Consider the following 18,463-nt stretch of genomic DNA (forward strand, 5'->3'; position numbering starts at 1 on the left):
GTGTGTGTGTGTGTGTGTGTGTGTGTGTGTGCGTGCGTCTGTGTGCATGCAAAACTTTGTACGCCCCAAAGGCTGCATTATTGATGATGTGATAAAATACTTTGAGAGCCTCTCCGTGGCCGTTAATGTTAGGAGTGTGTGTCCTCTCTCTGATCTAGTTTATTATTCATGGTTTCGACATGAACAGAGCCAAAACACACAGCGTCCACCTACCTGCAGTTATCCACTTAACCCTCACCCGTAGACAATTTAGGCATTTAGCAGACGCTCTTAATCCAGAGTGATTTACATTAAGCAAGAACAAAAAGCATGGCAATACATCACATACATAAAAAGTGGTTATCATGAATCATACGTAAGCTAAGAACGTAACAGTGGAATATCTCTATAATGAAACTATGCATATATACTATATAGTGCTAAGCAGGCTCGGCTCCAGGATGAAATGACTGAGGGGGCATTTGAAAATGGCGAGGGTGCACATCAAATTTTTATATAGTAAAACTATGCTGTATGTACATAAAAGTGAGGGTGCAGAATTTGGAACGGCGGGTGCTGGGCACCCTCTGGCACCCCCGTGGCACCGGGCCTGGTGCTAAGTCTACATAAAGTGTTATCTAAGTCTACATAAAATGCTGTCTAAGTTACATAAGTTGAGCCTTTGCATACTGTAGTGTACGCCTATAGGTCGTCGGGGCTAGGGCAAGTGCTACGGTGCCACGATGGAGTCTGAAGAGGTGGGTTTTCAGACTACGACGGTTATGACATGCATGCATACAACTCTTCTAAGCCGTACTTGTAGTGTTGATTTGTAGGCTACCCGCACCGTAAGCAGCCCTTAAAGTGGCGAGAAGGAATATCGATCTCAATCTAACGTGAACAGGCCCATAAAGAACGGTCGATGCCATCGCTAACGACCCCGCTGACCCACAAGTACCTGCATGACCGGCCATGCGTCTAAAATACGGCACTGTTATAGTGCTGCAAATTGAACGGTTGCCAGTGAGGAAGTGAAGGCATGAGAGAAGAAACAGACTCTTGACATTCCACGCATTACACTCAGCTGCTGCGGACTCCTCTCCTGTTCCCTGTATCCCGAGAGAAGACAGACTATGCACCCACTGCACACTAAACGAAGTGGAAACCGAGCTACACTTCCTAACCATCTGTCCATTGTACCAAGACATCAGAGACACATACTTCCCACAGATTACAACCACACACAGAGATTTTGAAAACATGACCAATGACAAAAAACTCCCATATCTGCTGGGCGAAGTACAACAAACACAGCAGCAAGATTTGTGAGTTGCTGTGATAGGAGAAGGATATCAAATGGAACACAACCACCCTAAAGACTAATCATTGTGTATATTCCTGCACTATACCTGCATCGAGTTATCTTGGTACACAGAAGTTGATCTATTGAAGATTCTGACCTTCAAAGTACATAATTTTTGTTTTGATTGTATTGTTGTATTGTTCTTTCTGCTTTGGCAATGTAAACGTATGTTTTCTCATGCCAATAAAGCCCTTTGAATTGAAATTGAATTGTTCCCTCTCCTCTCCCCTCCTGTCCTCTCCTATCTCGCCCCACTGCTTCTGTTGAATCTGTCCGAGGCCTCTCCAGTCAGCCTTAAAGCCACTTGGACTTTAACGTAATGCCACTTGAGTCCCTAGACAGTCTAGACTCTGACCTCTGCATGCCTCCCTCCTCTTGGACGTTTAGAGGTCTTGACTCTTACTTATTCAATGTTTTACTCGACATGCAGATTTTACAGGCGCACAGCAGCAGCTGACTTAAATTAGGTAACGTTAGCGCACGCGGGCGTGCGCACGTGCGTGTGTGTGTGTGTATGTGTGTGTATACCTATGTGGTTGGCTGCCTCACATGCCCCAGACCACCAGCTCATGCAAAACAACAAATTATGACTCACACAGACAAGGCTGTGGTAATTTGGTGTGTTTGTGTGTGTGTGTGTGTGTGTGTGTGTGTGCGTGCGTGCGCGAGCTTGCATGCGCGTGCGTGCACGGCACTCTGATTACATACAATCAATGGTAACACTACTAGGGCTAGGAAGATCAGCCCGCAGCATTGGATTAAGACTATGCGAAGACAAGCCCGCTGTCATCATCTTGTCATCGTGTTCACACAACTGCAGAGGCCATATTAAATCCCATAATTGTGGGATAATATTTCTGTTTAATACGCTCATTGTGTCTGTGTTTGTGTGTGTGTGTGTGTGTGTGTGTGTCTGCTGTATACTGTAAAGGATAGTGTCTACAGGCGGGCGGGCGGTGGGGGGTTGTAACCTTCAGTCCCATGATGCCCTCAGCCTGCTGGCTTTGACGTATACTGTAGCTTCCTTTATTTTTAAACTGTAGGCTACATGCATTCCCAGCAGTCGAGTTTCTATTTCTATATGTCTATTTCATGGACATATCCTGTTATCCTGTAAACTATTTGATTAGTTGCCATGCATGTACAGTAAAAAGGAAAATAGTCCCTGGTTGTTGCTGCTTCTTATATGCACGTCTACACCTCCTACACCCAGTGTTGATTTTGACATTTTAGATTTTAGTTTTAGTCGTAGTCTCTTGAAAAGTTTTGATTCAATTTCAGTCACATTTTAGTCACCTGGAATGTTTTAGTGTTAGTCTAGTTTTAGTCGACTAAATATAAGATTTTAGTCGACTAAATCTACAGTCGACTAAAATGTATTTTGGTGGGCCTAATGCCGTCGTAATGGCTGATTTTACACTTACACATGCAACCAAGTGTAAAATGACTCTTGTCCACTAGTCCCTTCCTAACATTTTAGTCTAGTTTTTATTTGTTGACGAAATTGTCAGTATATTTAGTCTTAGTTTTAGTCATCATAGCTTAGTTTTAATTTAGTTTCCATTTAGTTTTCGTCAGTGAAAAAAGGTAGTCGACGAACATTTTTCGTCAAAATCTTAATCGAAATCAACCAGCTCACTCATGGGATACTCATTGATTGTATTTCAACGTTTGTGTTCAATTATTGCTTTTATGTTCTTAATTGTGTTGCATTTGTATGAGGAATTGCTTTAGTTTCTTTTTACTATGTTGTATTTTATGAGGTCTTTATACGATGTCATTTTGAATGGAAAGTCAACTTTGGGTCAACTGTTGTTCAATCTGCTACTTAAATAAAGGTGACTTAACTTGACTAAGTTTCAGCATTGCTTAATGAATTTATATTTAACCATGTGACTGGTCTTATTAAATTAAAGATTCAATCTGGTAATTAAGTTTTCTGTCCTCGCCTGATGAAGAGAGCTAACCTGGGCTGAAACCGAACATCTATACCGTTCACTTCACGAGTAAGAGACCACACGTCTACTTAACCCATTTGACTGACATTGAAACATAGCTTTTTCAGAAAACTGTCTGGATGTAGAAGACATTTTTAGAATCTGATCTCAGGTCATGTCATTGAATGAAAAGTGAATTGGACGATGGAGGTAACGCATGGTAGGACAAGAGTCATGGTGGGGGCGTGGTCTCAGAGCTGACAGCCATGGTGGGGGCGTGGTCTTGCCCCCGGGCAAGTTCAATTTACGAAGGTTAAGGTTATAGGTTTAGGTATAGTTTTACTGAGGTTAGGTTTAGGTATAGTTCTACTGAGGTTAGGGTTAGGTTTAGGTATAGTTTTGCTGAGGTTAAGGTTAGGGCTAGGGTTAGGTTTAGGCTGTCAATCACAGCGACTGGCCAATCACAGCGCGTCGACTGCACAACCTGTGTAGGCTTTGGTATGTCGCGTCTCTGCTGCATCGCTGCCCCGCCCCCATGGGCTCGTGTAGAGAAATAATAAAGACAGAAGGAGCAATCATGTTGAGCAGTACAATCATGTAGGAGGAACAACCACAGGTGTGGTGATTGCAACGAGGATTGGCCGTGAGATAATTGAAGGCAGGTGTAGTTGATAAGGTGATTGCGAACAGGGAGTGGCCCGAGATAAGTAGAGGGTGGTCTCTCTCCACTCGCTTGCATTAATCACACCTTCATCAAGAGGAAAGCCTCCCTTGGACAGCGGAGCTTCAGGCATTTCTGCCACTCAGGCCTTCATCAGTGTTGGAGGCGTAGAGTAGCTGAAACACATCCGTTCCGTTTGCCATGACTGCTGCTGTGCTAAATAAAAGGAAATATACAACAATTTACCTTGTGAGTGCTCATTGTTTCTATAGTAGACAGTCTCTCTTAGCTTCAGCCTAAAGCACAAACCTCCAACGGGGGCGCTTAGCCTTATACCCTTGCCAGTTTTGGCATGGGATGTATTACACCAAGGTAAATACAGTAGGTATCCGGTATGCTGTTGACAAGATAAGACCCTGGAGTCGTCAGAGCGCCACTAATAGCCTGGACGTTATCACCAGCACGACCTGCTTTCTCAGCAATTAGGCCCCGGACCTGCTGCACAATAGGGGTCCTTTCAAGGGCATGTCATGGAAGCGGATTGGCTGGCTGACTTGGTCAAAGGGTTTCGGGAGCCCATTGTGGAAACCAATTTCCACCCACTGAGTATGAAAATAAAATGGGCTGAATTGTGAGGTTGTTGTTATTTTTTTCCCCCCTCCTCACGATTGTGACTTTATATATCTCCGTTCAGAGTTTCTTCCCGCGCACCAACTTTCTCACTTTATTTGTGAGACAACTATAGGAACTGATGTGGATGAAACTTGAACTTCCATGTGACCAGCCTATAGCTGTGTCATCAGTCATCGTCTGTGATGTCAGTCCGTCTGTCCATCCATCCATCCATCCATGCACGCATCTTCAACCGCTTATCCGTAGTCGGGTCGCGGGGGCAACAGCTCCACCAGAGTGTTCCAGACTTCCCTCTCCAGAGCAACATTAGTGACTTCCTCCTGGGGGGGATCCCGAGACATTCCAAGGCCATGTGAGTCGATGTGTTTCCTCCAACTGCGCCTTGGTCTGCCCCGGGGGTCTCGTCCCAGTGGGACGTGCCTCAAGGACCTCCCTATAGGGAAACGTCCGAGAGGCATCCTAACCAGATGCCCCGAACCACCTAAGCCTGGAAAGGAGCCAGTCCGTCTGTGACATATCTAATGACATGTCTCAGACGCGTTGGCTTACATTATGGAATTAAAAATAAGTATTACATATTAATAACACATTATGTGCTGGTACTTCTCTCTACTAGCAGCGTGCTGCATAGGTTTGGTGCTGATGCTGACCAATCCATCAGCTCTAGACAGAAAGACACACACAAAGGCCCTCTCATAGATAGACAGTTAGCCTCTTGCAGAGCCATTGCTGTAAAGAAGAAAGAATTCTGAGACATGAAGTCACAATTACAAGAAAGTAAATATATTACAAAAAACCTCAGAATGCAGGACTTGTCATTTTGATTCAGTGGTGGAGATGAGATTATAAATTAAAACTATCTCATAAACAAACTATATCTGTGATAAAGAAATACAAAATCTAGTTTTTACCACTCTCACACGTAAATGCTTACCGGTATATCATGTTAAATATTAAATTAACAGTAGTCCTATATATTTCCATGTCAAGTCAGGTGATGAGGACAGGACATGTGTGGACAGTAACAACAAAGAAATGATTAAACCCAAATACTGGACATGACCCAGATGGGATCTTAAGTGATATAAGGGGGTCAAGTGAAAATAGATCATTTAAGTGCCGCACATCCCTGAGTACAGACTAGCTGCTAGTCTGTACTCTGGGGCGGATCAGTGGCGCATTAAAGCCTGGTATTTATGCTAGTCACTAGCATAAATACCAGGCTTTAATGCGCCACTGATCCGCCCCAGAGAGTACATCCCGTACCCTCAGCAGCCAAGCTTCAAGAAAACACCTTTGTCAATGAAGTGGGATTTGCGAAAGTGCCATCTGGACATGAGACGAGTGTCAGACCATCACTAGGCAGCTTTGAGCCCATGTCCCCCTAGGAGAAATGTATACATACTTCAAAATATTGTCCAGAAAACGTACATATTAGACATCGTTGCTGTCGGGAGGAAACCTCATAACTCCATTTTTGTAGTTTTTTTTTTTTTAATAAATAAAATACCCATTAATGCATGTAATTGATGATTTTACAGCGCTTCCTCATCGGTGGAACCACATAGTCAGACTGTAATAATCAGCTCAACGGGAGCGCGTCCCTGCTGTGAAAACCAGCATGCGGGCACACGTGAATAAGCAGTGGGGCAGGGACTACAGGGGCCGTGGGCTTGTCAGGCTATAGCCAATGAGAGTGCGGCATGTATAGGACGCTGTTGTCGTATAGCGCCTGCTCGCAGAGCCGTAAATAATGCCCCATAGCCCAGAGGGAGAGTCACAGTGTGATTTACAATGTGATCAACTAATTGGTTGTCATGCTATACTGCAGATCTTCGGGATAATCTATGGGTCGACACAAACCAGATTAATTAAATGGATTCATGTTGGGGTCAAGCAACCCGATCAAACTTGTCCCACGAAATACCATCTTTTTCCAAACAAAATGTGGCTCCTATATGTTAATAATATAAGTTTAACTATCTGGGGATAAACGTGGGGTTGTCCAACTTGGACCCTGAGCGCACATTGCGAACATCTGCTCTAGCGCAGACATGTTTTTTTTTTGTGCCCGACCACACTGCCAGACTCGGACTGCCGGCCAAGGTGCCTGGACTGCTGTGCCACTCCAGCGCAGACCAAAGCATTTCCAGGGGTCCCCAGCCAAGAACGTCGAGAACCCCCTGCCCCTAGCGTACACACTTACCCGACAACCCTAACGAACCAAAGTGTTGCTGTCTGAGCACAGTATAGGACAGTGGTTCCCAAAGTGGGGTCCGGGGACCCCCAGGGGTCCTTGAGGGAGTTCCAGGGGGTCGCCAGCTAAATGATAGTTAGGAACTAAATGGACCCTTATGGGTCCGTAACTCTGAGAGTGTACACATGGGTTGCTTAACCCCATTTGTACACAGAGCTAAATTAACAGTGATATAAATTGCGGTTCCAGAGATAGAAATGCCATTAAATGGGCAGTCCGTAGACTAATGCATGTCAAACTGGGAGGGTCCTTGAAATTAAACGGGTTGATAATCACTGCTAGAGCCGTAAGAATCTGGTATATCTTTTATAATGGGGGTCCGTGGGATAATTAGTGTCAACTTGGGGGTCCTAGACATGAACAAGTTTGGGAACCACTGGTGTAGGACACATTACATTGTTATATGCCAAGTAATGATCGTAGTATGCTAGAGCTGTTCTCTCCACAGGCAAAACAGGGAACCTTCTATCGGGACGCACATCCTTATATCTGTGTCTATCCTCAGCAACGGTGAGCTTTATACCATCTTAATAATTACTGGTAATATTACATTTTGTGTTTTAAAACAAACGGAGTTCATTGACCAAGGATGCAGTACATAGTTAGTGGTTCTGTATGTGGTGTCCAGGGACTCCAAATGGGTCCATTCTTGGTTATATACAGTAGAGCGTCACAGTCCCGGCCCCGAATATCGGCCCGGAAGAGATTCATTTCCAATTCATTTTTCCCAGAGACGTTTCAGAAAGTATTTACAAGACCTTTACACACACGGACAAAGCCAACTCTGATTGTGTTGTGACAACTCATGACAAGTTACAAACACAATTTTTGGGGCAAAATAATTATTAGAAAGAAGAAAAAAGAAGGGCAGGATACAACACTTTTTATCTTTTTTTTAAGTATTTGTTCGGCCCAAAGAATTGTGTTTGTTGTCACGATTCGAGTTGGCTTTGTCCAACGCTTAAAAGGTCTTTAAATAAATACTTTCTGAAACGTCTATGTATGGGTTAAGGATGGGTTCTTGAAATGTAAAAGTTTGAGAACCACAGCACTAAAACATAGCGTCGTATAGAAAGAGGACATGACAAGTTCCCGTTCATTTTTAGATTTTTTTTTTTTTTTTTTTGCTTTTTTATTTAGGTTGAGGTGCAGCTGTTTAGTGCAATTGTAACGTCACATTTGTGATGGGTTCAGGAACATGCACGAAACATGGACAACAGTTCTACACATTTTCCCCCCCGACCGAAGTTTCTCGTCATATTTTCAGCTTGAGCCGGCAACTCAAACTACAACTCGGTCGTACAAAAAAGAAGAAGAAAAAAAAAGAAAAAAAGAACTACACATCCTTGAAAAACAACAACAACCCCCCCCCCCCAAAAAAACGAGTCCAGATAATATGAGTCACTGCTGCTGAGTCCATTCCTTATACAGTACAAGGCTGTGTGCCCACAACAAACGGGCGAGAGACAGCGCTTTAGTGTTGAGGTGACGAGTCCTCCTCTGTTCTCGCCTCGAGTCGCCGACATCACAGTTAGTTCAAAACCTGGCAAAACCATAGATAAATATATACGCGCACACATGCACGTGGAGAAATAATTAAAAAAAAAGGCTTTAATATATATATCTATGGTTAGCAACCAGGCACTTGGCAGAGCTTAACTGGAAAACTTGTAGTTATGTACAAAGTCAAAAGCCTATAAACAGTCTTTTTTTAAATGTCCTATTGATCTCTGTATATATTCAGTTTCCTTTTTTTTTTTTACAGACCACTAGAACATCATAAATTTGACAATCAACAAAATAAAGATGAAATGAGAAACAAGGATCCTAAATCCCCCCCCAAAAAAAATACTAAAATAAAATTCTCCCTGCATAAATTATTGATGATCGATCAGAGGTGAAGCGAGAGAGACCGTGTGTGTGTGTGTGTGTGGTGGGGGAAGGAAGTTGGAACCGTATAGAAAAAGAACACAGAGTTCCCGCCGTGAACATTGAGGCGTAGCTAATGTACATCTCCAACTCACCCCCTCCCTCCTCCTCCTCCACCACCATCTCCTCTCCTATAACGGACAAACGTATTATAGGCACAAAACGGTCAGCTCGGGTCACCTTCCAACTCATTATCCACACAGCTGTGAGAGTATAGTGATTAACTAGCGAAAGGAAAGGCCCGTACCTAAACTATCCGTTTCGTCTCTGCCATCCCATTCCAGATGGGTGTATGTGAGTGTGTGTATGCGTCTCTCTCTCTCTCTCTCTCCTTTGTTTTGTATGGTCCCTCTACCATTAATACAAGTCTCTTCCTTTAGCGGGAAAAAAGTGCTTGTTCCTAGTTTTATACCTCTACAGCTAAGAGAGCAGGAGAAAATAATAATAATAATAATGAAGGGGTAAAGAATACTAAAGGATAAGATAGTGACAAGAACGGACATGTAATAAAAAGGGGGAGGTAAGGGAGGGGGACCACAGCACGATTCCAAGTCACTGCAGGGTAGGTGGGGTGGGGTTTGGGGGGCAGTTTCGGACAACACTGACGGAGGCATGCAATGGTAGCCGCCCCCCGACCCCTTCTCCTCCCCTCCCCCCCCCAACCTGTTCCAAGTCGCTGAGGACTGGGGGGGGGGGGGCGTTTTACCCTCATAATCATCATCAACGTCATCATATTCACGTCTTCACCACGGCGACGCTGCTGCCAGCACGATTGTCTTGAAGCGAGTTTAAAAAAGCTGCAGAGAGAATGCACGCCACGTCAGTGCCATGACTCCATCCAACCTCTCCAAAAAGAAAAAGTCAATTAAATTAAAAATGTGCAACAAAACAGGGGTGGGGGGGGGAAAGACTTCTCTCCGATCACGTTTTATTTTCTCTGCGTTGTGTCTTTTCTTTCCTTTCCATTCTTGCGTGTAGCAGCACGTTCTCCGCGATTGTGGGCATAATAAATCGGTCAGTTCACAGTATGGCAAAGAGGGAAAAAAAAAAAACCCTCCTTCGTCGTCCTCCTCCTCCTCCTCTTCTCCCCTTCCCGTAACCGGCAACCTCCGGGGGTGCGGGGGCAGGGAAAGAGGAACATCGGGGCGCGGTTCGCCCGTTGGCCCACCCACAGAGCTTCACACGGAGGCGCCCGTGTTCTGTGCGGAGGAGGAGGCGGCGGCGGGGGAGGAGATGGGGGGGGCGACCTGCAGCAGCGACGGCGCGTTGGCCGCGGGCGGGGCCTGCGCGGGGTTGACGGCGGCGATGGCGACGGCGTTGGCGGCGGCGTTGGCGGCGCCCGCGGCGGTGGGCGAGCCGCCCGTCTGGCACACCTGCGCCTGGAACTGGGCCATCTGCTCCGGGCTGGCCAGCGTCTTCAGCAGGTTGTTCTCCTGCTCCAGCTGGGAGTTGCGTTCGATCAGCTCCTTGATCTGCTCCTTGAGCACCTCCACCTCCTCGCGCACCGCGTACATGAGGTGGCTCTTCACCAGGTCCTGGGGGAGGGGGGGAGAGAGAGGGGTCAGCGGAGTTATACGGCGTACAGGGAACGCCTTTTGGCGTTTTAAGAATTATGTTGTACTTTAGCTGTTGAAAAATAGCAGATCTACAAGCTCAAGCTTGTCGTGAAAATGTGGCCCAAATGTTTGAATATATTCTTTCAGAACGAATGTTTTTAACACAAATCCTTGCTTCTGGGAACAACTTATTTTCAGATGGGGCTCGGTGGACAATTACATATATTTTTGGGGGTCCTTGACATGAAAATGTTTTAGAACGACTGACATAGAAACATGAGGTTGTTCGGAAAACAGTCAAGATTTTGAAGACATTTGTAGAATCGTCCTCAGGTCTAAATGGGTTATAGACATACTATTAGACCGACAAACCTAACTCAAACCCTAACCTATAAACCTGCAAGCACGGAGCAGCGCATGTTCGACCGCATGTTCCGACCGTAGTTTCCCGCATGTCGGGGGACCGGTGGTTCTCAAAACGTCTATTTTAAAATTCAAGGACTTTGCACACATTTTTAAACCAAATGGACCCGTCCCGGGTCCATTTGGCTCCACCACGTGAGCACTCTCAAACAGTTACAGACCGGTAAAGGTCCATTTTTCTTTTTTAGACCTTCCCTTCAAGGAACGCAGAGGTTTGCTGGACCGCACTTTTATTATAGACAGTATGTACAGAGTAAACACACACACACACAGTTACATGCTACATGATGGACGGGCGCTACGCTACGCTACCGGTGGTGTTTCAAGATGTATACCGAAAGCGGCAGCAAAGATGACCTTTGCCCTGTGCCTGCTGTGAAACTCAATACGCACTCGGGAGAGATACGACGAGCGCCAGAGAGAAAACACGCCACGCAACAGCATCGACCACCATGCAAGGAAGAGCCCTGCATTTGCAACGGAAATTGTATAACACAAAAGCCAAGGCTGCACCGATACATTCTGACTGGGGAGGGGAGGGAATGATGCATTTTACATGATTTTTAATTATGAATTTATATCAATGCATTAACCCACCCCCCCCCCCCCCCCAAAGAACCACACACTAGATTGACTATAGAAATTGTGTCATAATTTCTTGCATGTATTGATGAATTGAATACATATTAGGACAACAATGGAAACATTTTGTGAGATTTTGTGTTGTGCTTTGTAGCATCTTCGTAGCAGATGAGCAGTTGAGATGAATAACCATCTAAGTCCATTTATTTTGACCCCTCCCCGATCCTTATCTTTAATTATAGACATTATGGATAGGTAGTGGACTTTAGACTTGTTATTCGTCTCAACTTCTCAACCATTACAGTGCAAAATAGTACAGACGGTTGAGACTCAATCAATTCACTTTGAATTGAAAATAAACCCTTATCTTTCATGTATACATTATGGATAATTGGTGGACTTAGAGACTGTCTCAAGACTCTCAACTGCTTGTATACCTCTGCACTGTCTATTTTGCAACCGCTACTAATAGCATGCCATTCACTCAATCAATTCACTTTAAACGCTCGCAACATTCCCATGGTGACGCCTCAGCAGGCCCAGTCAGTCAGTCTAATGTGCGGTGATAATAACATAATCTATTCTTTGCATCCCTCCTCAAACCGGGACCCGCCCCCGACCCGGTAAACTCCGAGGTACAAAATGTTCCCGCATCGGATGGGAGGAGCCAACCGGCGGCTGGTGGGTTATTTATACTGAGTGGTCGGCTTGCCTACTGCCTAGCAACAGAGTGAGAGAGAGAGAGAGGGACAGCCAATGTTGTGTGTGTGTGTGTATGCAAATGTGTATCAACTAAAGGACTTTTAAGTTACTGTATATTCCGCTGTTGAGCTGAATATACAATACATCAGTCCAGTAAAGTGCACACATTGGAAAGAAAATGGAGACGATCGATTACTTATATGGATAGATCAACATAGAAACAATAGGGGTTTGTGTGTGTGTGTGGACTTTAGACCCGGTCACCCGGCCCAAAGTCTTATACAAACAAGCCCAGGGGTGAACGGGGTCAATCGTTCCAAAAAACGATGACAGCTCCAAATAAAGACGACAATTGCATGCGGTCCTATTTGCGAATTGCGATATAACGCGGCGATCGCAGTGCTTTTTGTCCGTGCTATAGTCCGTGCCTCTATAATGATTGATGGCCAGCCCAAATCAATAAAGTTGGCCTGGGCTAGTGTTGCTGACCAATTCCGTTTCATTCCAAACAAAGCAAATGGTTTCATTTTCCTGCTCTGTACTTTATGGCGATTTATTCGTTATTTTTTTTCTTTCATTCATTCCCTTTGGTTGTGGTGGCAGCGAGGACAGAGCACAACCTTTTGTCTACTATACGGGCTTAATCCGTCCTGAGACATTGAATACGTCTCTCACTCTCTCCTTTACATACAGACAATAATGGAAATAAACTAGAATAAATGACCGACAACCTCCCCTTTTACTGTAAAGCTTTTAGTTAGTTACATAATCCACTAAACCCAGTCAGACTAGTACAGTAACACAAGAGGACAGTACATAAATAATCTTACCATGGCTTGTTCGATCTTGTTGTCTATGGCCACCACACTCGTACCCGAAGTGCTGAAAGAAAAATAAATAAAATTACATTTAAAAAGATAAATAAGCTTCACATTTCCGCAACGACTCGAGTCACAACAAGCCTATAGACGCTGAATTCGCCATCAGAATAACCTTCCTCGAAGTGTCGACAACTAGCCTTATTTGATTCAAATGCAAAACAGTGATCGGTCGGTGTGATGTTTGCTCATGTAAATGTTTGTAGTGTGAACCTTAGAGAACCCGCTGGGTTTAATTCTACATACTGGCACACAACGGGACAACATCAATGTGATGGTGTCGATGGTGACGATGACGAGGGAGTCGGGACACACAATTAAACAGAAACCAATGAACACTGCCTATAGGCACCCATCCGCATTCGATTACAAACTTGTCTAATAATAATAATTACCGACATTATTGTAAACTGGGGTGGCCGCCAGCCAGACAGTCATGATGATACACAACAAAGCAAGATTGAGATATCAAAGCTAAACCCCCTTTGATGGTGCGATGAATGAATGAGCCAGCGTTTCTTTCTCATTCATTCACCGCGACCCGAAGGACGGATCGCGTTGCATAACAAATATAAAACACCGGATCTTTGCGCAGTTTTGTTGCAACAAATTTTTTTTTTTGCTTTGGTTTACCTATTGTCAACCCTGACCGCCGCACTGCCCAGCGCCGAGGACAGGAACGAGATGGACAGATTCCTCAGTTGACAAACGCCGAGGTCCATCGCCACTGCGTAACACTGGGAATTCATTCTGTTACGTTAGATCCCGTATAAGTGTCCTCCAAGCTCCGAAGGCAACAATCCTCCAGGCGTAGAAAACAAAAATATATATCCCGGGATGATATAAAAGTAGAAAAATAGAGCATTCTCTCTTATAATGTGCGGGGTGATCGGAGGAGGGTGCAGTGCAGCAGCTATGGGTGGGTGGTGTTGGGGTTTGGGGGGTTAGGAAGGCGGCTCTGTCTCTCCGGGCGATGCGGGGTTGAAGCGATCGCGGCCGGGACGGGACAGCCTGGCTTAGCTGCTGCAGCGCCACAAAAAGACTGAAGCCAGTGCGTGTGTGTGTGTGTTGTGGAGCAGCGCTCAGCACAGCAGCGCAGACACAGCGACACGGCAGACCGCTTGCATAATCTATGCATGAGCTGCATAATGTATGCATGAGCAGTGAGGCGGCCGCAGCAGCGCCCAACAGCGAGGAGGCGTTGCATAATCTTAACTGCATGGCTGCCACTGTTTTGTTCAACGTCTGGCCCGGGACCCCACTAGGGGTCTGTACTGTAAGCCTGAGTGTGTGACTGTACACATTGAACCTTTTTTTAAATTGTTGATTGATTGAAGTATTTATTAACAGTTTGCAGAATTACAGTACATTCCAAGCACATCAGTGGTAAAGATTATACAATGGTGCTAAAAAGGATAACAAAAAAAAAAGCCCTGGGTGTGGGGGGGCTTATTTCCATTGTGGTCGTCCTGTCCTGTGTATTCAATTAATTTGGGACCCCCTGGTGGTGGTCTAGTCCCCCGAACCAGACGTTGAGAAGCAGTAAGCGCAGCACAGCAACAAGGCGCAGCCGATTGGCGCGCAACCGCATCATCTCATAATCTATGCGGCATCGCCCACTACCTGATGTGTTTAAAATGCACCCACCCACCCACACAGCCCGGGAGATAAAAGCATGGGAGCTCGGTGCGGAAACTGAGGCCACAGAGAGAGGGAGATATACTTTGTTCTTGTTTCGGCTGTGAAGTTGATTTTTGGCAATTTCCACCGTGAATGGCCTAATAATACAACTTAAGCGTGCACTAACAGGAGATATATATTTTTTTTATGGGCAAACGTGTTAGAAGTTCTACACACAGCCCGGCCCCCGGTGCATCTTGTGCAGCTGCATTTAGGAGAGAGTACAGGCTGTACGAAAGAGAAAAGGTCTGCATATACTGTTCAGTTTGAGACAGCCTGCTGAGTGAAACAATGCCTCCACCTATCGGTTAGGACGTACAGTGTGGAGGTCGTCTACACACTTAACCCATTTAGGCCTGACCTCAGAATTTTAAATAATTCTTCTAAATCCTCCAGTTCTGAAAGAAACATTTTCACGATTTTTCAAAAATAGCAGACCTAACAAGCTCGTAGATCTGCTATTTTTCAATAGCTAAATTATAACACGTTTAAAACACCAAAAGGGGTTCCCACACAAAATGGGTTAAAACAAAAAACCCTATCTATCCCATAAGTATTTTTTTATAATATTATATGAAATATCATAACGTAAAAAAAGGCAGACTGTAGCAAAGAATTGACACGTATTTCTGTGTTGAAATTTTGTAACTTTCGTGTGTTTTGGATTGTCAAATAGGAAAGGTTTGAGTTTGATTGTACTGGAGATATGCAATTTGCACTGTACTGTAAGTTAAGTCGAGATGGGGAAAAGGGGATGAAGAAAAGAAAGACACACAGTAGCCTAACGTTATGTCCACGACTGAACCGACTGCCCGGGTGTCTCCATCATCATTTCATGTATCATAGAAATAAAATGGAACAAAATCCACCAAGTGATGCTTTTGACAGATAAACACTGCAGACTGGGAGTTTTATTGATCTTAGAGCACACGAGAAACTGTAAAGTGTGTCAGAAACACTGAGCAGAACTCAACTAAAAAGCCCCGGCTCCTTTGTCTCGCGGAGTGAGCAGAGGGAACACCGTGTTCTTCTCGTCAGGCCTCGTCGTGAACAACACGATCCCACGCCCCATGCCAACGTTTTTTGGTCATTGGTGGAATTAAAATGGGCAAAATAAATAAGCACGATTGATTATTTAAATTTCCTTGTATTCTTCATTGCTGCGTGATTTTTTGACCAACAACTTGCTTGCAATGCAAGCCTGTAATTATATACAATAATGGGTTTGACGACCAGAGCCAAGTAAATATGCCTTTGAAAACTGTAGCCCCACACAGATGCTGTTTGGAAGACGGTTACACACAGCCTGTTACATAAACAACCGTTGCTTCTTTGTTCTACGCAACTGATGAAAGTAGTGTGCCAAAGGCTCTCGTTCAGTTCCAAGGATGGGGATTTGTATTTTTGTACATTTATTTTCCACATTGCTCCCCCCAGTGTAACCCTGTGGATTTCAAATGGACAATGTCCTGCTGTCCCCCGTCAACCGTAAGTCGCATCCCTGTTTACTCTTTCGTCAGGTTATTAATGATGTCCTTGAACCCAACCCTTCCCTCGGACAGGATGATAACTGTGGCAATGCTGTCGACACGGGGCTTAGGCAGTCGCTTCGTGTCCAAAGAGACCTTTCAGGGCTCACCTATCCGTTCCTCTGTAAGCATCTTAAGGCTGTTATGTCATATCTGTCTACGGCTGCATGGGCCATCGATGGAATAGAAACCACGTAACGCCTGGCCACTGGAACAGGGTCTTCTATGGAGGGTGCATACAAGTTTATGCTTTGAGATTTACCTGGGATTTGTTTGGATATAGAGTGATTTGCCACAGTTAAGTCACTTGTTTTGTGACGGTGGTTTATCAAGGGCTAACGTGTCGAGGAGGAAGACTCAATGCTTGTGTGAAATACAATGAAATAATGAAATTGGGGGGAAAGAAAAGACAAGAAAATAACTGCCTTTTTTTTGTACAACGGTATAGTATGTTGTTGGAATTGGAACGCTGACCTCTTTCAAGTTGTAGACCAGACATAATGAATGCATAACTGTCTGCCATACATACAGGGCTATTGACTTTGGCAAACTGGAGTCTATATGGATGGCCTACATTTTTAGGGGGGGGGGGGGGTCGGTCTCTTCCACTGTGGTTGAATGAATCTGCCCCGAGTTGGGTCAGATGCTTATCTTATACGGCACTGGGTATTGCAGGGAATAATGAGAGGAGGAGGAGCCAAACACACTTTGCACACTCGCCCGCGATGATAACATACACGCAGGCGAGAACATCGTGTCCTTGACTGCACTGGCATTGCCCTCAGGGAGAGACCAGAGTAAAGGCATATTCTGCACAATGGCACCCTCCGGGACATTATATGTATAGAGATGGGTGGCAGCTCTGGGTTCCATGCATTGATTCTTTTAGGTTGGTTATGCGAATACACAGGAGTTGTTGGGGACAGGTGGCCGTTCCAATATACAGGTACACAGTATGCTTGTATAACACTTTCCCATTGGATGAACACCCATTGTACATGTTGTCCCATTGGATGAACACCCATTGTACATGTTGTCCCATTGGATGAACACTCATTGTACATGTTGTTCCATTGGATGAACACACATTGTACATCTTGTTCCCTATATACGCAACACCACAAACACCGACCAGCACAGGCAGAAGATGAAGACAACAATAGAAAAACAATCCCACAAAATAAAACTACTACTACAGTAGGTACAGTTGCAGAACTTGCAGATTAACCCATTTAGTCCTGACGTCGAAATAAAAAAAAAAGTCTGACAGTATTCTGAAATACCCATGTTTCTATGTCAGCGGTGCTCAATATTTCATGTCAAGGATACCAAAAATGATATGTAATTGGCCACGACCCCCCCATCTGAAAATATGTTGCTCCAGAGACCCCCCTAGAAGCAAAGATTTGAGTTAAAAACGTATTCTGAAAGAATATATGTTCACACAATGCTTAAAACACCAAAAGGGGTTCCCGTTCAGAATGGATTAACGTCTTTACACAACCTACTGTACTGTAACCCCACCCAGCCCCAGTAGGCCTATACGCCCCTCTGCCCGTTCGTTGCGAACATCGTTACCTCTTCAGATGTTTGTCCAGGTCAAAGAAGAGCACTTTGAGGGCCATGGTGTTCCTCCTGCCCTGCTCTGGACCTCCGGCCACCGACAGCCCTGTCTCTCTCATCGATGCCGCCCCGGCGTTTTCTCCGGCTAAGCTTGGCGATGTGATCGATCACAGCGGAGACCCGTCCCCACCACTCTACCCCAATCACCACCACAACGAAGACGACAACCGGGCCCCCAAACTCCTATCCTTACCCTCCTTGAATCTCCCCCCCTGTCTTGACCTGCGCCCTTCGACCTGGCCTGACCCGCCCCCCCCCTCCTCCTCCTCCTCCTCTCTCCCTTGCTACTCTCTCTCTCGGCTAGAAGGACCCTCCCTGAGCGCAGCCTGACCAACAATGGGGTCATGCTGGGTTGGGTTATGGTGGAGTGGGGAGTCTTGTGTACATGCGGCGCGGGCACGCGCGGCCAGTAGTACGTTAAGTCCTTTACGTCGTAACCCGCGCTCTCCCTATATGACATAGGCCTAACGGGCTCTCTGGCGATTGGCTGCGTCGGGGTTGAGAAAGGCGCTCGAGCGCTGATGTCACTGTCGTCGTCCCCCCCCCCCCCCCCCCCCCCCCCCCACCATCACTACCCTGGTTATGTAAACTGTCAGTAGAGATTAGGGTGAATCGTCCAATGGGATGAGCCGTTCACAACCACACCTCCCGCTGTAGAGCGTGCATGGTCGCCATGAAAGCCCCACCCCTTTGATCTTAATCCTTCTCGGCGACTACTTTCCACTTATTTT

At 45.4% G+C, this 18,463-nt stretch overlaps 1 protein-coding gene across 1 annotated transcript in view; it reads right to left on the bottom strand.

Annotated features, from left to right (window-relative positions):
• Positions 1–7,925: 7,925 nt before the first annotated feature.
• The window catches only part of LOC308312011 (TSC22 domain family protein 1-like), a 48,032-nt gene continuing 37,494 nt past the window's right edge, over positions 7,926–18,463 (bottom strand). Inside the window, exons 2-3 of the mRNA XM_080758860.1 lie at positions 12,853–12,904; positions 7,926–10,294 (exon numbers count right to left, since the gene is read on the bottom strand). Coding sequence (XP_080614986.1) covers positions 9,938–10,294; positions 12,853–12,904 — 409 coding nt within the window. The 3' untranslated portion in view covers positions 7,926–9,937. The remainder of the gene's footprint in view (positions 10,295–12,852; positions 12,905–18,463) is intronic.

The sequence above is a fragment of the Protomyctophum bolini genome (genome assembly GCF_963924005.1).
Source record: "Protomyctophum bolini genome assembly, chromosome: 24".
Taxonomy (NCBI): Eukaryota; Metazoa; Chordata; class Actinopteri; order Myctophiformes; family Myctophidae; genus Protomyctophum; species Protomyctophum bolini.